At 41.4% G+C, this 27,008-nt stretch overlaps 1 protein-coding gene across 2 annotated transcripts in view; it reads right to left on the bottom strand.

Annotated features, from left to right (window-relative positions):
• Window positions 1-17,492, bottom strand: part of LOC117511157 (solute carrier family 2, facilitated glucose transporter member 8-like) — a 37,412-nt gene extending 19,920 nt beyond the window's left edge. Inside the window, exons 1-5 of one of the 2 annotated variants that reach the window (XM_034171138.1) lie at window positions 17,419-17,492; window positions 17,205-17,321; window positions 12,710-12,872; window positions 11,330-11,536; window positions 7,491-7,590 (exon numbers count right to left, since the gene is read on the bottom strand). In XM_034171138.1, the coding sequence (XP_034027029.1) occupies window positions 7,491-7,590; window positions 11,330-11,536; window positions 12,710-12,872; window positions 17,205-17,275 (541 nt within the window). In that variant the 5' untranslated portion in view covers window positions 17,276-17,321; window positions 17,419-17,492. The other variant, XM_034171137.1, reaches the window with a different exon arrangement.
• Between the last annotated feature and the right edge of the window lie 9,516 nt (window positions 17,493-27,008).

The following is a 27,008-nucleotide window of genomic DNA, read 5'->3' as shown; positions in this document are numbered from 1 at the left end:
GTCGCTCCAACGAGAGCGGCACACTGAGCAGTTTCGCAAAAGTAGTCCGGCGAGCTCAATCTGTGGGCGAGCTATCCCACAATGCTAAAATAGCAGAGATGTCGGTCCAATGAGAGCGGCACTCTGAGCAGGGTGCGTTGTTAGAGGACCTTGCAAATGGTGCAATTCGACATGAGTGAGTATTCAGGGAATGCGAGGATGTACTTACAAATGAGGATAATTGGCTCATAAGCCGATTTAGTTTACCAAGGCCACTGTTACTAGAGTTGTGTACAGAACTGCAGCCAGCCCAGAGCGTGATGGCAAGCAGCCAGGGGTCGTCTCTGCCCACACAGGTGCTGAACACACTGGGCTTCCTGGCAACAGGAGCATTCCAGCAGGAACTGGCCGATCGCTCGGAAGTGTGCCTGTCAACCTTGAGCTGAGCCATGTCAACTGTGTGGAATGCAATCATCTGAATGTCATCCAGGTACATCACATTCCAATACACAGACCAACATTAAAGCACAATCTGCAGTGAGAGCCAGTTTCCTTAATGTAATCAGAGCTATTGACTGCACACATATTGCTATAAAAGGCGCCATCACATGATGAATTTGTTTTTATCAATCGGAAAAAATTTCATTCCATCAATGTTGAAATCATACATCATGCGCAAATGAATTGGGCTTGGCTGGGAACAGGCAGGCTGGCACGGTGCACGATGGGTGGCTGCTTTGTGAGTAAATAGTTTATTCTTTTAATTGTCCCGAATGAAAACCAGCATTTTGGCATGTGGAGATTCAAATATGTTTTGTGTTTGTTTGTTTCTTGATGGTGAAACTAGAGCTGCAGATCTTATTAACAAGCCCCCGATTGGCTCCCTGTGTTCAGTATTTGTCAATAAATGCATGCATAATGTTGTGAATGTCAAACTGTCAGCCGAGGCACACCTCTTTTTTTTTTTTTTTTTTTTAAGTGTGTGTGCGCTGCTCTGAGCCCACAGGGTTTCTGGCCTCACACACATGCAAACACACACTCCCACTCACTTCTTTCCTGTTTCATATTTACCTCGTTTGACAGGGTACCAAATAAAATACCCCTGTGTGTCTCCACTTCATTTCCATTCATCTGTAGCTCACACTCAGTATAATTTATTTTCTTTGTTCATATGTAAATACATTTACATATTTAAATGAGGGCGTGGAAAGGGCGGCGTTTGGTACTTTTGCATGTGCACTCAATTCCACGTTGATTGGGATGTACAAAAGGAACGTGCTTGGATCCATGCGCACGCATACTTTGATACATATTAATTTTTTGTGCCTACGACAGTATCTGGGTTTTAGCGTACGGCATGTTCAATCAATCAATTCAATCAATCAATTTTTTTATATAGCGCCAAATCACAAACAGTTGCCCCAAGGCGCTTTATATTGTAAGGCAAGGCCATACAATAATTATGTAAAACCCCAACGGTCAAAACGACCCCCTGTGAGCAAGCACTTGGCTACAGTGGGAAGGAAAAACTCCCTTTTAACAGGAAGAAACCTCCAGCAGAACCAGGCTCAGGGAGGGGCAGTCTTCTGCTGGGACTGGTTGGGGCTGAGGGAGAGAACCAGGAAAAAGACATGCTGTGGAGGGGAGCAGAGATCGATCACTAATGATTAAATGCAGAGTGGTGCATACAGAGCAAAAAGAGAAAGAAACAGTGCATCATGGGAACCCCCCAGCAGTCTACGTCTATAGCAGCATAACTAAGGGATGATTCAGGGTCACCTGATCCAGCCCTAACTATAAACTTTAGCAAAAAGGAAAGTTTTAAGCCTAATCTTAAAAGTAGAGAGGGTGTCTGTCTCCCTGATCTGAATTGGGAGCTGGTTCCACAGGAGAGGAGCCTGAAAGCTGAAGGCTCTGCCTCCCATTCTACTCTTACAAACCCTAGGAACTACAAGTAAGCCTGCAGTCTGAGAGCGAAGCGCTCTATTGGGGTGATATGGTACTACGAGGTCCCTAAGATAAGATGGGACCTGATTATTCAAAACCTTATAAGCAAGAAGAAGAATTTTAAATTCTATTCTAGAATTAACAGGAAGCCAATGAAGATAGGCCAATATGGGTGAGATATGCTCTCTCCTTCTAGTCCCCGTCAGTACTCTAGCTGCAGCATTTTGAATTAACTGAAGGCTTTTTAGGGAACTTTTAGGACAACCTGATAATAATGAATTACAATAGTCCAGCCTAGAGGAAATAAATGCATGAATTAGTTTTTCAGCATCACTCTGAGACAAGACCTTTCTGATTTTAGAGATATTGCGTAAATGCAAAAAAGCAGTCCTACATATTTGTTTAATATGCGCTTTGAATGACATATCCTGATCAAATAATGACTCCAAGATTTCTCACAGTATTACTAGAGGTCAGGGTAATGCCATCCAGAGTAAGGATCTGGTTAGACACCATGTTTCTAAGATTTGTGGGGCCAAGTACAATAACTTCAGTTTTATCTGAGTTTAAAAGCAGGAAATTAGAGGTCATCCATGTCTTTATGTCTGTAAGACAATCCTGCAGTTTAGCTAATTGGTGTGTGTCCTCTGGCTTCATGGATAGATAAAGCTGGGTATCATCTGCGTAACAATGAAAATTTAAGCAATACCGTCTAATAATACTGCCTAAGGGAAGCATGTATAAAGTGAATAAAATTGGTCCTAGCACAGAACCTTGTGGAACTCCATAATTAACTTTAGTCTGTGAAAAAGATTCCCCATTTACATGAACAAATTGTAATCTATTAGACAAATATGATTCAAACCACCACAGCGCAGTGCCTTTAATACCTATGGCATGCTCTAATCTCTGTAATACAATTTTATGGTCAACAGTATCAAAATCAGCACTGAGGTCTAACAGAACAAGCACAGAGATGAGTCCACTGTCCGAGGCCATAAGAAGATCATTTGTAACCTTCACTAATGCTGTTTCTGTACTATGATGAATTCTAAAACCTGACTGAAACTCTTCAAATAGACCATTCCTCTGCAGATGATCAGTTAGCTGTTTTACAACTACCCTTTCAAGAATTTTTGAGAGAAAAGGAAGGTTGGAGATTGGCCTATAATTAGCTAAGATAGCTGGGTCAAGTGATGGCTTTTTAAGTAATGGTTTAATTACTGCCACCTTAAAACCCTGTGGTACATAGCCAACTAACAAAGATAGATTGATCATATTTAAGATCGAAGCATTAAATAATGGTAGGGCTTCCTTGAGTAGCCTGGTAGGAATGGGGTCTAATAAACATGTTGATGGTTTGGATGAAGTAACTAATGAAAATAACTCAGACAGAACAATCGGAGAGAAAGAGTCTAACCAAATACCGGCATCAATGAAAGCAGCCAAAGATAACGATACGTCTTTGGGATGGTTATGAGTAATTTTTTCTCTAATAGTTAAAATTTTGTTAGCAAAGAAAGTCATGAAGTCATTACTAGTTAAAGTTAATGGAATACTCAGCTCAATAGAGCTCTGACTCTTTGTCAGCCTGGCTACAGTGCTGAAAAGAAACCTGGGGTTCTTATTTTCTTCAATTAGTGATGAGTAGAAAGATGTCCTAGCTTTACGGAGGGCTTTTTTTTATAGAGCAACAGACTCTTTTTCCAGGCTAAGTGAAGATCTTCTAAATTAGTGAGACGCCATTTCCTCTCCAACTTACGGGTTATCTGCTTTAAGCTACGAGTTTGTGAGTTATACCACGGAGTCAGGCACTTCTGATTTAAAGCACTCTTTTTTAGAGGAGCTATAGCATCCAAAGTTGTCTTCAATGAGGATGTAAAACTATTGACGAGATACTCTATCTCACTTACAGAGTTTAGGTAGCTACTCTGCACTGTGTTGGTATATGGCATTAGAGAACATAAAGAAGGAATCATATCTTTAAACCTAGTTACAGCGCTTTCTGAAAGACTTCTAGTGTAATGAAACTTATTCCCTACTGCTGGGTAGTCCATCAGAGTAAATGTAAATGTTACACCACTCAGACAGCCAGCAATTCAAGGAGAACATGCGGCTAAACATGTCACTCCCGGTCTGATTGGGGAGGCGTCCAGAGAAAACTACAGAGTCCGACATTGTTTTTGCAAAGCTACACACCGATTTAATGTTAATTTTCGTGACCTCCGATTGGCGTAACCGGGTGTCATTACTGCCGACGTGAATTACAATCTTACCAAATTTACGCTTAGCCTTAGCCAGCAGTTTCAAATTTCCTTCAATGTCGCCTGCTCTGGCCCCCGGAAGACAATTGACTATGGTTGCTGGTGTCGCTAACTTCACATTTCGCAAAACAGAGTCGCCAATAACCAGAGTTTGATCCTCGGCGGGTGTGTCGTCGAGTGGGGAAAAACGGTTAGAGATGTGAACGGGTTGGCGGTGTACACGGGGCTTCTGTTTAGGGCTACGCTTCCTCCTCACAGTCACCCAGTCAGCCTGCTTTCCCGGCTGCTCGGGATCTGCCAGGGGGGAACTAACGGCGGCTAAGCTACCTTGGTCCGCACCGACTACAGGGGCCTGGCTAGCTGTAGAATTTTCCACGGTGCGGAGCCGAGTCTCCAATTCGCCCAGCCTGGCCTCCAAAACTACGAATAAGCTACACTTATTACAAGTACCGTTACTGCTAAAGGAGACCGAGGAATAACTAAACATTTCACACCCAGAGCAGAAAAGTGCGGGAGAGACAGGAGAAGCCGCCATGCTAAATCGGCTAAGAGCTAGTATCTACGCTAAGCTAGCGGATTCCTAAAAACACGCAAAGTGAATAATGTGTAAATAATTTAGAGGTGATTCAGCAGAAGGAGTGCTTTAGTTAAGGCACGTAAAGATTACACTGGGAAACAAATCGTAATCTAGATAACTAGATCAATCTAACTGCGCAGATTAAACAGCTAACAGATACAGAAAAACACTGCTGTGCTCCGGAACAGGAAGTGATACAATACCGCAGTGAGAGCCAACCACCAGTAGAGGCAAGCTACTGATTAAGTGATTCCACCTGCTCAAAGTGATGTTAATCAGTGAAATCACCTGGTAGAGTGGGTGGTGGCAAAGAAAGCCTGCACCCTCTCGGCCCTTTTTGGAATGAGTTTGAGACGTCTGTCTTAAAGACTGCATCTCTTCTGTCAAGGCTCCGATATTGGCTGCCTCTATGTTAAGTGATATTTTTCCTGACTGGAGAATAATATTCCTGTTCCCAGCCTTTGCATTGCTTTCAGCCAGACAGTGAGAATGCCATCAAATGACATAAAATATTTTCTAAGACCATTAGCTTCTGATCTTGCTTCACTGGTGAGATTGCATGCCATAATGATGCTATCAAGGGCTTTGATGACAGAAGGTAGGTGTTTTGCTGAAGGTTTAAGCCTTGCACTCCAGCAGGTAATAGATAAGTGATGCAATGACCAACCTGTTTTTGCTTTGCAGACGGCCCATCGCTCTGTGCTAGCACTTACAAATGTGTACAGGCGATTTATGCAGCCACATTATGTAGACACTTTTGGGCTCGTTTCCGCAGCATGCACACCAAGAAGATTTAATGTATGGGAGGCACAAGGTGAGTAAGTAGCCTGATTATTTTTCTTCAGTATTCAAGCTTGGACTCCCTTGATTTTCCCTGACATGTTTGCTCCGTTGTCATAACCTTGGCCTCTGCCATCAATGATGTCTGTCCCATGGTCATGAAGAAGGAACCTTTCAGTAATCTCCCAATGATCTGTTTCTTTGTCATATTTCACATATAGCAGTAGCACAAATTGTTGCTCAGTATGGGAAATGTCTGGTGTGGCACCACAGATGACTGAATAATATATGGCATCCTCCCTTTTCTGGACAACTGTTTTCAAAAGTCATCTACCACATAACTGAATAACTCCTTTTGACTGTCAGAGGTGAAATAATGTGTCAGCTTGGTTCCTTTTCCTTCTTTTTGCTTTTGTTTGTTGTCCCTCATTTTTTGAAAGTGTTCTTTCAGCAGAGGATTATGGGGCAAGAGCTCTAGTGTGCCTAGGAAACTGCCATTATGAATGTCATCTAGGTCTTTGGTTTTGCCCCTGAAAGGCAGGTTCATTGATTCCAAGTGTAGGGTTACATCTAAGAATCTTTCCAAGATGGCCCAACTTTTTTCTTCTATCTTCTTATTTAACAGAACATCAACATCACCGTCTTTCATTACAGATTCTTTCATCTTAAGTAGGAGTCTCTATGTGCTTCACTCCTCCCATGAATTGGGAATCTGTTATACTTTCGGCACCACTTCATATCACGCATTTTATACCCACTTAGACTGGTCAGTGCACTAGCGGAAGGCCTTTTCTGAACACGGGAGAAAGGCACACATGGTATGCAATAAAGTGAGTTATTACTTTGGCTAAAAGTCAGCCAGTCTTGTTATCTTTTCTCTTTTATTGGCTGCTTTTTTATAATTAAAGTAGTCAGATAATGGCTTCCCCTCTGAATCACATAGCACATCCACTTCGTTTTTCTCTTGTGGCCAGTTTCCTCACCATCCTTGCCCTATCCCGATCAGTAAAATCTGCTGGCCACAAACCAGGGTCATCTGTCAGAAGATTATCTTCTTCCTCTTCAGATACTTCAACATTAGGTTGATTTTCTATGTCCTCAATCTCTGTCATGTTTCTGAGTCTCTCTTTGCTCTCATTTAGTCCATCCTCTTTGTCTAAATCTCATTCAACATCTTCAGCTTGATTTTCAGTGTTCTCACTCTCTGTGTCTTTCTGCACTCACACTTGGTGGATCTTCATCATCTGAATCTGTACCCTCTTCTATCTCCTCCACTTCCACTCTCCTCTCTGACAAACTTGAAAAGGATCCTGGACCTGATGCAGTAGTGTACATGATTTATGTAGTATTTTCTATAATGTAATACCATTTGTAATAGCATCATAATCACTATTTTAGGTGGCCTCTCACCATTTTGTTTTACTTAAAGGTGTTTTCAGTGAATTGACCAAAAATAAAGGAAATGTGATTTTACTACCAATATTCCACTACACACTGTCTCCCTCTTGTAGCACCATATGCAGGTCTAATTTATCTCTAAAACTGTCGATTTGTGGTGAAAAATGCATACTGTATATGAGGCTATATGGTTGTTACTATTTAATATTCTAATTTCCAGAAAATGTAAACATTTCTCTGATTGGATTGACAGCAGTCACCCAGTCTGCACGCACTAGAAATGATCTCTGTTCCTACTGCAAAGCAGGAGGATGAGAGTCACAAACTACTGACCAAACACTACATTTCAGGGACAGCAAATGTCATTTTTGGGCTATTTGTCCTGGGTAGGGCTTTTAGCACATATCCCAAGTGGTTCATTGGGGTCATATTGGTCTAGAATAGTTGAGTTTTCCTCTCCTAAATGGTGTGCATACATGTTTAAGGTAGGTGCTACAGAGTCAGATCAAAGTTAGTCTTCAAATACACCTCACATTGCCACTTACCTGCAAGATACACTCCCATGATGCCGAGCACGACCATGAGCTGGACGCAGGAACCCAGTGTCCCACGGACCCGTTCATGAGCCATCTCAGAAATATACAACTGAATGAAAATGAGAACAAAATCATTATTCAGGAAGAATATTATTGAGCATCTAATAAGTCATTGTACTATCCCAGTCTCAAGGGACTACATCTCTCGGCTGGCTTGGGAACGCCTTGGGGTTCCCCCGGAGGAGCTGGGGGAGGTGTGTGTGGATCGGGAGGTCTGGGCAGCTTTGCTTGAGCTGCTGCCCCCGCGACTCAACTCCGGATAAAGCAGAAGAAAATGGATGGATGGATGTTTCAAAGGAGCATGCATTATTATACATTGTGTGTATATTACATTGTGTGTATATATATACACACACATATATATATATATATATATATATATATACACACACACACACACACATACACACACACATGGGCTCTCATCAGTTGTTGCTGTGTTGTGTTCTGTATTGTAAACCTTTTTGGTAGAATGCCCTAAGCAGTGGGTCACCCCTTTGTGTTTGCTCTGCTTGAGGTTTCTTCCTCAAATCATCAGAGGTAGTTATTCCTTACAACTGTTGCCTGTGTGCTTGCTCTCGGGGTTAGTAAGGTTAGACCTTATTTGTGTGAGGTGCCTTGAGGCAGCTTTGTTGTACTTTGGTGCTATATAAACTAAATAAATTGAAATAAATATACACGTACATACACGTGTGTCTGTGTGTGTGTGTGTCTGTAAACACTGCATTACAGAACAGGGTTTCCTGCACATACAAGAACGTGTACTTCAGGGTACAGCTGTTCTGACAACTTATTCTTGCCTGTTTACAGTAGGTGTAGCCTACATTATTGGCATAACATGACATCTGGCACAAATGTGTTATACAAATTCACACTCAAGTAAATTTACAAGGAAACTGAGATCTGATTAATCAGAGTATTATGCTAATGCTCGGTCTGTGGCATGAGGGATAGATACACAGTATGTTAGAGGACATAAGTAGGCTGCAAATGTTGAATTTATTAATCATACATTAATCCAGCCCTGGTTCTGGTTGGGACCCACAGGAACCAAAATCGCTCTGATTTCTCAGTGGCCTCTTTACACTACATTCTTGTAGACTGTAGTTCATGTCAGTCTAACAATTCAGCCAAAGGCCATCTCAAATGCACCTGGTAACTTTATAGCGGCATACATATGATCAGTAACCGATTTATGCATGTGACATTTATTTATTTTAAAAGGGAAATGAGGTCTTTCAGATGCAGAAACTCTACGCCAAGCATTTTAATGGTGAGGCACTCGCAGAACAGAACCTGCAAATTAATTTGTTTTTTTAACAGGGCACCGCTTCCAGGTTGTGTATATAGTCACAGGCTGACAGTGACATTGTGATGTGATCAACCGGTGCTACCTGTTCCTCGGGATAATCCACTGACCTGTTCAAAACTCTTGATACAGAAAGGATCCACAGGAACTACAACAACATTGTTCAAAACATACATTCCACTTTAGTTTTATATGTCCCTCCGACCCAGCAAGTTATTTGGCCTTGTCCCTTTTCATTAGGGGTTGCCACAGTGGTTAAAATGGGGATCTGCATGTGGAGTTGGCACAGGTTTTACATTGGATGTCCTTCCTGATGCAACTCCACATTACATAGAGAGTGGGCACTGGTGGTCTTGAACAGAGAACCTTCTGTGTCAAAAACAAATGCACTAATCACTTGGCCACAGGGCTTAATTTGATCCAGCTATTTATACTGGATCCGTGATCCGCCACCTCTCTTGACTAACAAAATATAAAAAAAAAAAATCACCGCGATTGCTCTCACTGCCAATCACACCGCCACCCTCCTGTCTGCTGTGCAGAATTGCACCAAATCTGGCAACAGGTCCAGAGGCTACGCTCGCTGTTTTGATCCGGATGTTGACCGTACTCGCAGAGCTCCGTGGCCACCGAGAGAGGACTTGGATTCTTTGCGGGTCCCGCATCCGTACCCCCGGAGGCAGTGAGTGAAGGGAGAGCCGCGCATTGTGTTCTGCGTGTGTCTGTTTATAATCTTCTCACACAGAAGAAAAAAAGAGAGTGTTTACACAAGAGAGAAAAGTGAGAAAACGTTAATGCCTGTTTGAGAAAAGTGTGTAGTGAGGGGTTTTACAGCCTTAAAACATCTATAATAAGTGTAAAAAATAGCGCTACTTCACGGATTTCCGCCGCGTTCACACCGGGCACGATCAGACGCTACAAATTCGTGGGGGTCGCGTGGTGACGGACACGCCTCCTTCGCCCGGTGTGTCGCTCTGCTTGGGTGGACTTTCGCTGCGAAAATTCGCCCCGGTGCATCATCAAATAGGAGGAGCTTCCATTCCACTCGGTGTCAAGTCATCATGACGGACCTTTCACACGGAGCGAGTTGTTGTGAAAAGCTCCCAATACAGAGAGTACCATTATTTGCTGCAGGAGCTGCGTCTGGATGACGGCCGCTTTCAGTGGTCCTTCCACCTCTGCGGGACCCACTTTGAGGACCAACTGTCCCGTTCACGCGCGCACATGTAAACAATAAAAAAAAAAAAAAAAAAAAAAAAAAAAAAAGAAACTCCGCTGCTTGCTGCATGTCGCTCCTCCCCCAAAAAACTCTGTCATAATTGTGTTTAGAAACCAGTCACCATTTGTTTTATTATACATCTGTGGAGTTAATTAATAAAATATTCTCCACACAGACGATTCGCTCAAAGCGCGCACGCAAAAAAAAAGAAAAAAAAAGAAGAAAGAACGAAACTCCGCTGCTTGCTGTGAGGCTGCTCCTCGCTCTTTCCCAAAAAAAACTCTGTCATAATTGTCTTTAGAAACCAGTCACCATTTGCTTTATTATACATCTGTGTAGTTAATAAGAAAAATACTCTCCATGGATGATTCCCTCGCGTGCGCACGTAAAAAAAAGAAAAGAAAAAGAAACTCCGCTCCCACTGCTGTGGGGGCTGCTGCTCGCTCCAAAAACTCTGTCATGATTGTGAAATAAAGGACAAAAGAGACATAAGTCCTGCTCACAGGCTGCTACCAGATACAGGACATGTTCACATCTTCAGTCATACTCCAGACATCTCCACGTCACTACATATTCAGTCCCTGATTGGTCATCGCGGCGCGATGAGACGAAAAAGTTCAGATTTTTAAACTTGGGAGGAGGGCAACACGACGTGACGCAATATCGCGCCACAAACGCGCAAAACGCTCAAAATCGCTTCACTCGCGTCGCGCTGCACGGTTTGGTGCCAAAACACGTCCTTACATAGGGATTACATGGCAACCTGTGGCTGCAGTCGCTCGCGTTGCGCCCGGTGTGAATGTGGAGAACGTAACTCCCGCGATAAACGAGGGACCACTGAGGAATTTGTACTCTATCTGGATTTGGTGTGACTAGTGTTAGGCCTACAATACATGCCCAGTTTATTTTTGGTGTGGCGCACAGCATTGTTCGCAAGCCCCCCCCAACCCTTCTTTTTTTTTTTTCCTGCACCGGAGCCACCCATCCTCTGCGCTCCGGGACCTCCCACTTTACAAATTAAGCACTGCTTGGCCACCATGCTTCACTAAATGCTTTTCTTCACCTCTTTTGAGTATTTTGAGAAAATACTTTTGCTGAAGTTGTTCTTTAAACAAGTTGCTTCATTAACAGAAGCACAATCAGTTTAATTGAGAAAAAACTCAAGTTTATGTAGGTTGACAAGATTATGATCACACATCTCTGATTTTTAAAAAGTCTGAACAACAACATCATAATAAAAATAGACCCCATGCTTCTTACCGGGACAACCAGTGAGGTGACTCCGCTGGCGACACCAGTGAGCACCCGGCCGACATACAGCATCCACACGTTCTGTGCGGCGATGACGACGGTGTAGCCGAAAACAAAGGGTAGCGAGCACAACATCAGGCTGAGCTTCCTGCCAATCTTGTCAACCATCCAGCCGCCCAGAAGGCCACCTGCCGCCGCCCCCAGTGTCACAATGGACTAAAAACAAGCATAGAACCACCTCAGATATGACAGAACTTAATGAATTCCCATAGTAATGTTTCATTTCTCACATACAAAATATATTTATTATTCTGAGATGCAGTCTGTAGTGAAAGTATTAAAGTGATAAAGTTATTTTTAAATTAGTTCATAAGGTCTGCATTTTTAACTCCGTTTTGTTGACAAAAACAGTCATCCATACCATTGACATTCCATATATACAGTGAGGAAAATAAGTATTTGAACACCCTGCGATTTTGCAAGTTCTCCCACTTAGAAATCATGGAGGGGTCTGAAATTGTCATCTTAGGTGCATGTCCACTGTGAGAGACATGATCTAAAAAAAAAATCCGGAAATCACAATGTATGATTTTTTAAAATAATTTCTTTGTATGTTACTGCTGCAAATAAGTATTTGAACACCTGTGAAAATCAATGTTAATATTTGGTACAGTAGCCTTTGTTTGCAATTACAGAGGTCAAACGTTTCCTGTAGTTTTTCCACCAGGTTTGCACACACTGCAGGAGGAATTTTGGTCCACTCCTCCATACAGATCTTCTCCAAATCTTTCAGGTTTGGAGTTTCAGCTCCCTCCAAAGCTTTTCTATTGAGTTCAGGTCTGGAGACTGGCCAGGCCACTCCAGGACCTTGAAATGCTTCTTACGGAGCCCCTCCTTAGTTACCCTGGCTGTGTGTTTGGGGTCATGTGTAACATGCCAAGTAACATGGCTGTGTGTCTGAGGTCATTGTCATGCTGGAAAACCCAGCACATGTTCTCAAGAACATGTGAAAGTTTGACTCACTGGGTGTAATGTTGAGAAACATTGGTTTCTCGGAATGCAAAAGATGAAGAACCACACCCTATTTTTTCTGGCTCAGGCTGAAAACTTCTCAATCACACATCTCCATACATTTTCTATACCTACTTAGATCAATTACGGGTCACATGGGGGGGTCTGGAGCCTATCACAGCTGTCACAGGAGAGGGTACAGCTTGGACAGGACACCAGTCTATGGCAGGGCCACATATAGACAAACATTCATAGCCGCACGCACACCTATGAACAATTCAAAGTTTCTATTTCACATAACCTGCATGTTTTTGGAAGTGGGAAGAAACCAGGTGTGTGTGTGTGTGAGATCTTTAAAAATCATGGCTGCTGTCATACCCCAAACCATGACGCCTGGTCTTTGTCAAGTCTCAGCCTGGGGTCTGCGATCCTGCACAGTTCTGGGATGGCGGGAGAACTGTAGCCCAACACAAAGCCAAAGCTCATTGGGCCCAGCACAGACACAAACGTAGCCAGATACAGCTTCTTATTCTTCACTTTGCTGCAGAGACAGAGGCCAAAGCTTGTTGTGATACACATGATCACAACAGTAATGTCTACATACATATATTTATACATGCCGTACAGAGAGAGTGCAGCTCAAACTGAAGTCAAATTCCTTGTATTCTTGTGGATACTTGGTCAATAAAGGTTATTCTGATGTGTACACACACGTACAAATGTAAAACTGTAGACCACTAAAATGTCATTTTAACAAGCAATCCTTACAGTGCTGAAACAGTGAACTCAATTGCTTGATCAATAGAAAAATTAATCAGCAACAGTGTTAATAATGAAACAGAGGGCACTCAAAGAGGACATTTATCACTGCCAAGACCCAACAGTACTCTGATTATCCTGTTATTTGTTTGTTTCAGCACAATACAGTTAAAGGTTACTGAAGGATTTCAATGAATGCTCATTGAAGCATGAGCTTTGGGACAAAGAAGAATTGATAAGATTGAGATGACACCCATTGGTTTCAAAATCTAATCAACTGTTCCTTGAACTATGACCCATTCCTCCACAAAATCCAGTCATACCTTTTTGAGGCATCCTGCTGCCAAACCTATAACTTCAACAATTCCTCTTGAAAAAAAGACTCATACTGTGCAAAAATCAGGTTTTAACTATCTTTTACAGTTAAATATGTTTGAGTTCACTGTCACAATTCTAAGCGTGCAATGTGGATGCAGGAACTCATTTATTATGAGCAACATATAGATATGAAATGTCTTTATTTCAACGTGTGCATCACAGACACTGATGCCTGGACTCTTGTTGTGAGTCACGTCCACGCAGCATGTTGGACTTCTCTTCTCTCATGCTAGAGGCAGCGGGCAAGGGGGTTGGGTGAAACCAGTCTCATTCAATTTCAAGGATTCAAAGGATTCAAGGATTCAAAAGAATTTTATTGTCATATGCACAAAGGAACATGTTCCCTGCACAATGAAATGTGTTTACTGCATTTAACCCATTCTAATTGCCAGTTAGGAGCAGAAGTCGCCTTTAGGCGCCCGGGGACCAGCTCCAGATGTACCGTATGTCCTGCCTTAGGTCAACAGCAGGGCTGAGCAAACCATGACCGGCCTCATGACGACAAACGACACACACAAACACATAAGCCGGCCCGGTACATGAACACATATAAAAAGCACACACAAGGTAATTTACAGCAAAAGGCACAGAAACTGGTCATAAAAATGGATTTTTGAGGATGATCAACCCAGTGTCTATGGCAGGTGCTGGCATGAATGGCCAAGTAGGGGTGGGTTTTCCTTGCTACAATCACCTCAGTATAAAATTTCATAAATAAATCAAAATTTTAAAATCAAGGGGAGGAGCCCATCAGTTAAACCATCTGCTGAGGTGATCAGTTTCAAGAAAACCCTGCACTGTCCAAGCCCTTCATGCCACACCTTTGCCCACCGCTGATCTATAGGATATTGTTGGCTACAGTATCTGTTTTTAGACCTGGTGAGTTGTATTAGCTTGCTGAAAAGTTGTACAATATGTAACAAAGGACACGTTAACTGTACTTCTACATGCCCACATTAAAACTCTGTTGGCAACCAATGACTGCAGTACTTCCCTTTAATAACTGCTTTGTTTGAAAGAAACCTTTTTTGGTTGATGAAAAGCTAGTTAAGGAAGGAAAGAGTGGACAGCACAGTGGATTAGTGGTTAGCACTGTTGCCTCACAGCAAGAAGGTTGAGTGGGTTCGATTCCCCCCGGCTGCCTGTACGTTTTCAGTAGTTTGTAGAAACAAAGGAATTGCCTTACAAGACACAATTCTTAAACATTAGACTGCTGAAAATGTTTTAATATGACAACAGTAGTTTTTTTTATTCATGTAATGTAAATCATTTAACTACCATAGATTGTAAACATTGTTGGGTTTAAGCACCTAATGTAATTCGCTTGTTGTAGCTGTTGTAGATCATCACAAAGGGAGTGTATTTGTGTTCTGGACTGTAGCTGAACAAAAGCAACGATTTAAAAACATTTTTTTTTTATTCTAGGAAATAGTGGTAAACATATCGGTATGTCGTTTTGTAAATTAATAATCAATTTAAGTGAAATATTAATGAACAAAATCCAGCATGATTTTTTTTCAACCTTTGTGTTCAAACATTATTTCGTTATGTAAATATCATTCAGTGGTAGCTGAAGCAAACAGAATAGCAAAGTCCATAATTGTAGAAAATAAGAACAACCCCAGGTTTCTTTTCAGCACTGTAGCCAGGCTGACAAAGAGTCAGAGCTCTATTGAGCCGAGTATTCCTTTAACTTTAACTAGTAATGACTTCATGACTTTCTTTGCTAATAAAATTTTAACTATTAGAGAAAAAATTACTCATAACCATCCCAAAGACGTATCGTTATCTTTGGCTGCTTTCAGTGATGCCGGTATTTGGTTAGACTCTTTCTCTCTCTCTCTGTCTGAGTTATTTTCATTAGTTACTTCATCCAAACCATCAACATGTCTATTAGACCCCATTCCTACCAGGCTGCTCAAGGAAGCCCTACCATTATTTAATGCGTCAATCTTAAATATGATCAATCTATCTTTATTAGTTGGCTATGTACCACAGGCTTTTAAGGTGGCAGTAATTAAACCATTACTTAAAAAGCCATCACTTGACCCAGCTATCTTAGCTAATTATAGGCCAATCTCCAACCTTCCTTTTCTCTCAAAAATTCTTGAAAGGGTAGTTGTAAAACAGCTAACTGATCATCTGCAGAGGAATGGTCTATTTGAAGAGTTTCAGTCAGGTTTTAGAATTCATCATAGTACAGAAACAGCATTAGTGAAGGTTACAAATGATCTTCTTATGGCCTCAGACAGTGGACTCATCTCTGTGCTCATCCTGTTAGACCTCAGTGCTGCTTTTGATACTGTTGACCATAAAATTTTATTACAGAGATTACAGCATGCCATAGGTATTAAAGGCACTGCGCTGCGGTGGTTTGAATCATATTTATCTAATAGATTACAATTTGTTCATGTAAATGGGGAATCTTCTTCACAGACTAAGGTTAATTATGGAGTTCCACAAGGTTCTGTGCTAGGACCAATTTTATTCACTTTATACATGCTTCCCTTAGGCAGTATTATTAGACGGCATTGCTTAAATTTTCATTGTTACGCAGATGATACCCAGCTTTATCTATCCATGAAGCCAGAGGACACACACCAATTAGCTAAACTGCAGGATTGTCATAATAGTAATACTGTGAGAAATCTTAGATCATTTTTGATCAGGATATGTCATTCAATGCGCATATTAAACAAATATGTAGGACTGCTTTTTTGCATTTACGCAATATCTCTAAAATTAGAAAGGTCTTGTCTCAGAGTGATGCTGAAAAACTAATTCATGCATTTATTTCCTCTAGGCTGAACTATTGTAATTCATTATTATCAGGTTGTCCTAAAAGTTCCCTGAAAGCCTTCAGTTAATTCAAAATGCTGCAGCTAGAGTACTAACGGGGACTAGAAGGAGAGAGCATATCTCACCCATATTGGCCTCTCTTCATTGGCTTCCTGTTAATTCTAGAATAGAATTTAAAATTCTTCTTCTTACTTATAAGGTTTTGAATAATCAGGTCCCATCTTATCTTAGGGACCTCACAGTACCATATCACCCCAATAGAGCGTTTCACTCTCAGACTGCAGGCTTACTTGTAGTTCCTAGGGTTTGTAAGAGTAGAATGGGAGGCAGAGCCTTCAGCTTTCAGGCTCCTCTCCTGTGGAACCAGCTCCCAATTCAGATCAGGGAGACAGACACCCTCTCTACTTTTAAGATTAGGCTTAAAACTTTCCTTTTTGCTAAAGCTTATAGTTAGGGCTGGATCAGGTGACCCTGAACCATCCCTTAGTTATGCTGCTATAGACTTAGACTGCTGGGGGGTTCCCATGATGCACTGAGTGTTTCTTTCTCTTTTTGCTCTGTATGCACCACTCTGCATTTAATCATTAGTGATTGATCTCTGCTCCCCTCCACAGCATGTCTTTTTCCTGGTTCTCTCCCTCAGCCCCAACCAGTCCCAGCAGAAGACCGCCCGTCCCTGAGCCTGGTTCTGCTGGAGGTTTCTTCCTGTTAAAAGGGAGTTTTTCCTTCCCACTGTCGCCAAGTGCTTGCTCACAGGGGGGTCGTTTTGACCGTTAGGGTTTTTACGTAATTATTGTATGGCCTTGCCTTACAATATAAACTGCCTTGGGGCAACTGTTTGTTGTGATTTGGCGCTATATAAATAAAATTGATTGAAAATTGATTGATTGATAATTGTGGTCATTTAGCGTTTGTTCGTTGGTGTGTTATCACTCACGACAGGTAAGATTGCTGGTCTTCATTCCCCTCAGCATCCAGCAGCCTTCTTCTCTCATCCTGGATGTCCATGGTAGCAACAGCAGCGCACCTTTTCCTGGTTACAGCTCAGTCAGGTCTACAAAAGTCACAGAAAAAGACCGCAGCTAGCTGCTGAACAACAACCAACCAAATAAACAAGCAGTCACATTCAGCTCCTTCTGTAACGACCTAACCTGCTAACTGCAGACGAAGCTTTTCCTCCGCTTCTGCACAAACCGGTTTGTTTGCATCGTCAACAAATTAACCAGCTGACCAACCACGTGTCTGCCTGCTACTTCCAGGTTTGTGTTTTCAAAATAAAAGCCCCTTCTTCTCCGCCTCCAAATAAAAATCTGTAATATTCGATAATGTTGTTTGTATCCGCCAAGAACGTCAAATTTTGTTTTCCCATTTTCTTAGAAAAAGGAATTTTCACCTCTGCCACATCTATTTATATGGTCGCAGGAGAGGCAGGAGTGATGTTGAAACATTTTGTTTAGAAAGTAAAAGTCACTAAGTCACTGACTTCTTGTCTTGAACGCCCTGGTTTCCATGGCAATATTCTCGCTGTCCAGATTTGGCTAGCTACTTAAACATGAAACAGCATGAAAGTTATTTGAACAATGGACAATTTTGATTTGAAGAGACACATGGCCAAATGGTAAAAGAAAAGAAGAAGAAAAAGAAAAAAGAAGAATCCAATATCAGGCTAAATTCGAAGTTATCAGATGGGGTAGCATGTTAGCTAAAGAGCGTGAATTTTAGCTTTAGCATGCCTTAGCTAACCACGTGGCATAGTTGTGCTAGCACAAATAGAAAAACGGTAATATAATGGAAATTAAGTACAGAGCATTGTGTAATATTTTAAAATGCACACCAATCTTTCTTATTTTAAAGGCCAGGTGTATAATTAGTAGAGGGTACTGGTTTAAGTTAGGTTATCTGCTTCCATAATGAAATATATTGGTGGGACCAAGCCATGCACACGAGAGCTGTATAATATTTTGAGATATTGTATTTGAAAGTGGCTATTTGCACCACCGCAGTGTCCTTAACTCTCATTTGGCTATTCGCACGGCAAGACTCTGGTACGTATATTTGCACCTGGTGGTAAAACTTGGAACTACTTGTATAAACAAACACTGAATTAAATGAGGGTTATGGACACGGCCGCTGTGCGAATAGCCACGGCCATTGTATTTAGCCTGACTGGTTGCAAAGATATCCTGAAAAAAAATTTTTGGACTATGTTTTTGATGACCTTGACTGCTGACTAATATCCAGAGCAGTGTGTCACACCCACTTTTGTGGAAGATCCTGAAAGAAATGGGCTGTCTGGTGAAATTCATCAAGATCCTGACGCTTCTCCATGATGACATGTCTGCCAAGCTCTGGTAAATGGCACAAAAACTGATCCAAGGTGGATCTGCATGTTGATTTGGCACAAGTTTTCACCGGATGCCCTTCCTGACACAACTCCATATTACATAGAGACATGTGACACGGATGGGGTTTGACATCATGTGCAGAATGGATGGAAAACTCTTCAACCTGAGCCGACAGAGCCAAGAAGAAAAATCACATCACTTCACTCCTGGACTTCCAGTATGCTGACAACAGCAGCATTTCGTCCTTTACAGAAGAAGGTCTTCAGAAAATCCTTGAAACCTTTGACGAAGTCTACACCTAGCTTGGTCTTCATGTCAACCTCTAGAAGACACAAGTCCTGTATCATTCTCCACCTAACATAGTCAATCCAAAGCTTCCTACTGTTAAACTGCATAGACAGGTCCTGTCTATGCAGCGTGACCCACATTCCATACCTGCACATCTGTGTGTCATCAAATGCTGATATTGATGACGAGATCCAACACGGATTCAAGTGTGCACAACTGCCTTCGACCAGCTTTACATCCGTGTTTTCACCAACAAAGACGTGGGATGAAAATCCTCATCGACAAAGCTGTTGTCATATCAATCCAGCTGTGCGGATGTGAGACCTGGACAACCTGCAGCTGCCACCTGAAGACCCTCAAGCGATTTCACCAACTCTCCCTGAGGAGTATTCTCCACACCCGGTGGGAAGACTACCACACCAGCATCAGCATCCTGGCTGAAGCCAAGCTCCAGAGCAACGAGTGTGTTATCATGAAGAACCAGCTTCAGTGGGTGGGCACGTTGTTAGGATGGAGGACAGCGGACTTCCCAAGTAGATCTTTTACTCCTACTTGAGTGAAGAAAAAATGGTCCAGAGGAGGGCAGAACAAATGCAACAAGAATCTCATGACTTGGGAAGAGCAAGCAAGGAACCAGCTGGCAAGCAGTGAGCCACACAGGAGTGTTAAGTCTTCCAAACAACACAGACAAACAACAGTGAGGGGAAGAAGAGAAAGAGAAAGGAGAGAGAGCAAGATCCTGACCGACGGAAGGTTCCTGCAGCAACCACATGCAGCGTCTGTCAGGAACAGTGCGTGTCAAGACTGGACCTGTTCAGTGATCTCGTTGTCCAGGATCTCGGTGGACCATCCTGTCCAGGAGTCGAACAAAAAACAATGTACCCCAACTGGTACTTCAAACAGGTGTGCTTGGGAGGTGGAAAGACACATGCATGTAGGCCCTTCTGGAAATAAGCTTTGTGCTTTCATTGGCTAGCCACGTTAAATGAGAACTAGATTAGTTTGTGAGGAACTTTGATGCACCAGATCAATCCTAAATGATATTGTTTTGCCTGTGCAGTGTTCCACAAACCTGTCTGCCACCTGCTGGATGGATTCATATAGATTATGGAAAATTACAAACCACTGTAGTATTATGCAATAATTGTGTTGAGGTGATGTTCTCTGATTCCTCTAAATAATCAAACAACTCTTCTCTAAATACTCCTTAAACTTTTGATGATAATATCCTTTTTTTTTTTTACAGTTCATCCCAACCGTGCTGCTCTGGGTGCACCTGATCCTATCAGATCTCCAAAATGAAGTAGAGTAGGTTCTCATTCCTACCTGTCTGAGACTCCTTTGGAACATTGTGAAGTCCAACGGGAATAGTGTAGGGTTTCTATCAGAAAATGGAATTACTTTTTCTTACTGTTTTTTTTTTTTAATATAATTGCTATAAGAAAATGTTGCTAGGCACTACACCAACCTGTGACAGCTGTACATGCCTAAAACTTGTACCAATGTGTTTCATTAACATTTTGTGAAAAATTGAGCCTTGGGTCAAGAATGTGGATCCAGAATTTTGTTATTTATGTATTTTGCATGAACAATCTTAAAAGGAAATCAAGTCTTACTTGAGCTAAGGCCAACACCTTCGTAAATGTAACACTAACATTTGAATATCCAAGTTATTGTGATCACATAACCTCCTTCTTGAAGGTAATTGCATGATTATCCAGTAGGTGGCAGCAGAAGCACATTTTAATACGATTACATTTCTTTGGATTAGTTTTTTTATACTAGTTCTGTAATTTTAGTAATCAAATGACACTAACAGACAATCTACATTGGGCAAGTGATTTAATTTGTTACATTTGTTCAATTTAATGTAATTCTGTGGATAATTATACTGAAGTAGACTTGAATGAAAATGTGTTTTTATATTAATGGTTCAAATTGTTCATGAAACTGAAAGAAATTTATTTCAAAGATTCACAAAACCACATGCAGTCTGATATAGTGAATACCCCCGTTTGGCCACATTCAGATTGCTGGCACAATTTACAACCCCTGGCAATAATTATGGAATCACCGGCCTCGGAGGATGTTCATTCAGTTGTTTAATTTTGTAGAAAAAAGCAGATCACAGACATGACACAAAACTAAAGTCATTTCAAATGGCAACTTTCTGGCTTTAAGAAACACTATAAGAAATCAGGAAAAAAATTGTGGCAGTCAGTAACGGAAAAAAATATGGACTCACTCAATTCTGAGGAATAAATTATGGAATCACCCTGTAAATTTTCACCCCCAAAACTAACACCTGCATCAAATCAGATCTGCTCGTTAGTCTGCATCGAAAAAGGAGTGATCACACCTTGGAGAGCTGTTGCACCAAGTGGACTGACATGAATCATGGCTCCAACACGAGAGATTTCAGTTCAAACAAAGGAGAGGATTATCAAACTCTTAAAAGAGGGTAAATCATCACGCAATGTTGCAAAAGATGTTGGTTGTTCACAGTCAGCTGTGTCTAAACTCTGGACCAAATACAAACAACATGGGAAGGTTGTTAAAGGCAAACATACAAACAACATACTGGTACTCGAAAATGCACAACAAAACAAATGAGGAATGAATGGGAGGAAACGAGTCAACGTCTGTGACCGAACTGTAAGAAACCGCCTAAAGGAAATGGGATTTACATACAGAAAAACTAAACGAAAGCCATCATTAACACCTAAACAGAAAAAAACAAGGTTACAATGGGCTAAGGAAAAGCAATCGTGGACTGTGGATGACTGGATGAAAGTCATATTCAGTGATGAATCTTGAATCTGCATTGGGCAAAGTGATGATGCTGGAACTTTTGTTTGGTGCTGTTCCACTGAGATTTATAAAGATGACTGCCTGAAGAGAACATGTAAATTTCCACAGTCATTGATGATATGGGGCTGCATGTCAGGTAAAGGCACTGGGGAGATGGCTGTCATTACATCATCAATAAATGCACAAGTTTATGTTGATATTTTGGACACTTTTCTTATCCCATCAATTGAAAGGATGTTTGGGGATGATGAAATCATTTTTCAAGATGATAATGCATCTTGCCATAGAGCAAAAACTGTGAAAACATTCCTTGCAAAAAGACACATAGGGTCAATGTCATGACTTGCAAATAGTCCGGATCTTAATCCAATTGAAAATCTTTGGTAGAAGTTGAAGAAAATGGTCCATGACAAGGTTTCAACCTGCAAAGTTGATCTGGCAACAGCAATCAGAAAAAGTTGGAGCCAGATTGATGAAGAGTACTGTTTGTCACTCATTAAGTCCATGCCTCAGAGACTGCAAGCTGTTATAAAAGCCAGAGGTGGTGCAACAAAATACTAGTGATGTGTTGGAACGTTCTTTTGTTTTTCATGATTCCATAATTTTTTCCTCAGAATTGAGTGATTCCATATTTTTTCCCTCTGCTTGGTTTAAAAAAGTAACTGTTACTGACTGCCACAATTTTCTTTCCTGATTTCTTATAGTGTTTCTTACAGCCAGAAAGTTGCCATTTGAAATGACTTTAGTTTTGTGTCATGTCTGTGATCTGCTTTTTTCTACAAAATTAAACAACTGAATGAACATCAGTTGGACAGTGAGGACAATGGAGCGTGAGATTGGCTGGAGAATCAGCGCAGCAGGGGCAGTGTTACATTCGCTCTATCTTATTGCTGTGATGAAAAGGGAGCTGAGCCAAAATTCAAAGCTCTTGAGCGATTGGTCAATCTTCGTTCCTACTCTCACCTATGGTCATGAGGGTTGGGTCATTACTGAAAGAACTAGATCGTGGGTACAAACACAGAGATCTAACAGCAATAGCACTGTAGGGATGTCAGAGTCCATCGCAAGCAGAAAACCATGGGCCAATTTAGTGAGTGCTGTTTCCATGTGGTGCATTCTAAATGCAGACTGCAGTGGCTCAGAAAGGTTATTCTCAGCAGGGGCGTCGGACTGGAGGTGGGGGGGTAAAGGGCCCAGAGCATGGGGGAGCCCACAAAAAACTGTCATTAAATACATTTTTGTGTTGCATGTTATTAATGTCCATACAATTCATGTTGTAAAAGAATGAATGTATAAATGTTGCAAAACATAATTCTGCTCTAACAATAATATTGAAAGATCTCCGAGGGCCCTTCCCACCCCTGAAACAACTAATCGATTTAATCGATTATTAAAATAGTCGTCAACTAATTTAGTCATGATTAGTGTTAAATAACTTTGTTTTTACTGCAAATATTTCGTTTCTTTCATATAATCAACTGTTTCTGCAGCGTGGCTTTGCTTTGAACCCTGAATCAATCAAAGCAGTGATTTGCAGATCGAAGCAGTGATTCGCAGATTGAATTAGTGATTCGCAGATCGAAGCAGTGATTCACATATTGAAGCAGTGTTTTGATCTGCTTTGTTGATTCATTGTTTTATTTGCTTTATCTTAATTTTTCCCCACTAAAACCCCAAAAGCATATGTCTGTGAGTAATATTTACCTTTTTATGTTAATCTGACCTGTTATGGTCTTCTGAAACAGTTGATAGATGTATTTTATAACTTAAAAACAGGACCGATGCTAACGCGTTAGCTTGTCTATGGCGTTTTCAATGTTAAAGTTAGCATTAAGCTGTTGCAGCTGTCAGCACATTTGTTTTCTGTATAATAATTCATGGCTCGGTGTTCGTTGTCCTGAAAGTGTCAAATGTATTACAAATTGTAATATTTTTTATTTTTTTTATATATTAGTAATAATAGCAACAACAATAATAGAAATAATAACCACTAATGCTACAATACAATTTTAGAGAAAGAAACAAAAGAACCTGATGAAACACAACAGAAAAGATAAATCCAACTAACAATGAACATGAATAAATAAATATAGAAATAAATAACTGTTTCCTGTGAACACCTAGTGACTCTTACACCTCCACTTCACCCCTGCTTTATTTTAGTTTAATGACAGTTTGTTTCAGTCAAACCACATGTAAGCTGTGTTTTTACACAAGAAAAAATAAAATGCAGTTAACTGCATATTTGTGTCTTTTTTCATGAAAATATGTTTTTAAAGATCACATATTACACTTTAGTCAGGCCTTTAAAATAGTTTTGTGGACTCTTGCTGTAATATGTTGTCAGTGGTTGAGATAGTTGCTGTAGTCATCTAAAAATGCTCATTATTGGGTGAAACCTGATGGAAATCTCTTTGTGGTATGTTGGTCATGTATGTACTGTATGTGCAAAATAAAACAAAACACTATTCCAGGTATGCTTTTGACGAGAATATAACATAACTTTGTTACAAGCTCAAACGTTGATGTTGCGTGATAAAGGCCTTTTAATAATAACTCACTTAAAGAAATAATGGCAAAACTCACATGGAAGTAAAAAAAAAAATCCCAAAACGATTAATCGAAAAAATAATCGATGGATGAATTGATTACTAAAATAATCGTTAGTTGCAGCCCTAGTGTTAGTGTGTAGGCTGAAATAAAATGTCTTTCCTAAAAAAAATCAAAGTCCGGATTTCAAAAAAGAAGAGAAAAAAAGGACAGGGAAAGAAAACTAAATGAGGGAAAGCAGGTGCTAACCAAATTCTTTGAAAAGAGAGGTGAGCTTGAAAGCTAGCTATATTGAGTTGGGGGGTCTGGGGGACAGTTATGATGGAGGCAATAGTTCACATTATTTGCGTTGCTCATGGGAAGGAATAGACAAATATCTGTACTTTAAGGTCTATTGTGGATATAACAGCCTGTTCAGATTTGCGGTGGCGTGCACACAGTAGCACACAGTGCTTTTGGTTTAATAGCCGTTGTTCACATTCACTGTACATGATAATAATTCAAAATTATTTCTAGAAAAATGGTGCAATTTGGTGCATTCCCACCTGTTAAAATACACAGGAATGCACCAAATTGCACCATTTTTCTAGAAATAATTTTGAATTATTATCATGTACAGTGAATGTGAACAACGGCTATTAAACCAAAAGCACTGTGTGCTACTGTGTGCACGCCACCGCAAATCTGAACAGGCTGTTATATCCACAATAGACCTTAAAGTACAGATATTTGTCTATTCCTTCCCATGGGCAACGCAAATAATGTGAACTATTGCCTCCATCATAACTGTATACGAGGTCTGTCAATAAAGTATAGGTCCTTATTTTTTTCAAAAACTATATGGATTTCATTCATATGTTTTTACGTCAGACATGCTTGAACACTCGTGCGCATGCGTGAGTTTTTCCACGCCTGTCGGTGACGTCATTCGCCTGTGAGCACTCCTTGTGGGAGGAGTTGTCCAGCCCCTCGTCGGAATTCCTTTGTCTGAGAAGTTGCTGAGAGACTGGCGCTTTGTTTGATCAAATTTTTCTAACCTGTGAGACACATCGAAGTGGACACGGTTTGAAAAATTAAGCTGGTTTTCAGTGAAAATTTTAACGGCTGATGAGAGATTTTGAGGTGATACTGTCGCTTTAAGGACTTCCCACGGTGCGAGACGTCGCACAGCACTCCCAGGCGCCGTCGTCAGCCTGTTTCAAGCTGAAAACCTCCAGATTTCAGGGTCTATTGATCCAGGACGTAGTGAGAGAACAGAGAATTTTCACAAGAAGTCGGTTTCAGCATTTTATCCGGATATTTCACTGTTAAAGGAGATTTTTTTTAATGAAAGACGTGCGGACGGATTGCAGCATCGGCTCGCAGCCGCCGCGACGCTCCGCCACAGGAAAAACACCTCCATTGGAAGCCTTAAGGATAAGTTGGAACATGTCCAGCTGTTAAACAATTTCTCATATACTCACTCCACTGAAAGCCATCAAAAGCCGCCTGGATTTTACAAATGGTTATCAACACGGAGGTGTTTTTCCTGTGCCGCCGCACCGCGCCGGCTGCGTCCCGACGCGCGGACCCGTCCGCATGTCTTTCATTAAAAAAATCTCCTTTAACAGTGGAATATCCGGATAAAATGCTAAAACCGACTTCTTCTGAAACTTCTCTGTTCTCTCACGACGTCCTGGATCAATAGAGCCTGAAATGTGGAGGTTTTCAGCTTGAAACAGGCTGACGATGGCGCCTGAGAGCGCTGCGCGACGTCTCGCACCGTGGGAAGTCCTTAAAGCGACAGTATCACCTCAAAATCTCTCATCAGCCGTTAAAATTTTCACTGAAAACCAAACAAAGCGCCAGTCTCTCAGCAACTTCTCAGACAAAGGAATTCCGACGAGGGGCTGGACGACTCCTCCCACAAGGAGTGCTCACAGGCGAATGACATCACCGACAGGCGTGGAAAAACTCACGCATGCGTACGAGGGTTCAAGCATGTCTGACGTAAAAACATATGAATGAAATCCATATAGTTTTTGAAAAAAATAAAAAGGACCTATACTTTATTGACAGCCCTCGTATAACACAGGCAGCTGCACCTCTCCGTGGTCCCATGCGCAGTAACACTTAATTGCAAGTATCAGGCTCGGAGCTGAACGGATCTCGCTGTAATAAATGATCACCTTCTAACTCTGTAGGAGATATGACATGGAACTGTTGTGCCAGGCCGTGACAGCATTAATAAACATGAATCTCACCTCCAACAGCTGTCCAGGAGTGTTTCACAGCGTGGACATGGACCGGGACCACAGCCTGTCCTTAAAATCCTCTCACCCAAAATAAAAAATAAATCCCATGTGATATTCCAGAGTTGCGTTGTGCTCCTGAAGTGAGCAAAAAAGAAAAACAAATTAAAGTTCGCTGGAAAGGCTCTGTTTGACTCTGACGCAGGGGACAGTATGGCACACTGCCAACAAACTTTCAGCGAAGCTTTCCAGTGGCACACGTGCGTGCTTAGTGGCTCATGCAGCATTATGTATACACACAGACACACGGCTGAGTGATAATTGCAGCCCCACGCATTCGTGCAGAGTGCACGTGCGCCACGCACACACGCATACTTACATGCACGTGAGAAACATGACGCTCCCTCCCACTCTGGGCCTGTGTTTGCCATCCAGATGTTTGGACATCGGGCAGTCTTCAGCGCCTTTTATGGCCGTCTGACAGCAGTCTGTGTCATCTAAACTGTTGTCTACATG

The sequence above is a fragment of the Thalassophryne amazonica genome, chromosome 5 (assembly GCF_902500255.1).
Source record: "Thalassophryne amazonica chromosome 5, fThaAma1.1, whole genome shotgun sequence".
Lineage (NCBI taxonomy): Eukaryota > Metazoa > Chordata > Actinopteri > Batrachoidiformes > Batrachoididae > Thalassophryne > Thalassophryne amazonica.
The sequence above is the reverse complement of the archived record's forward strand: the minus strand, read 5'-3'. Positions and strand labels throughout refer to the sequence as shown.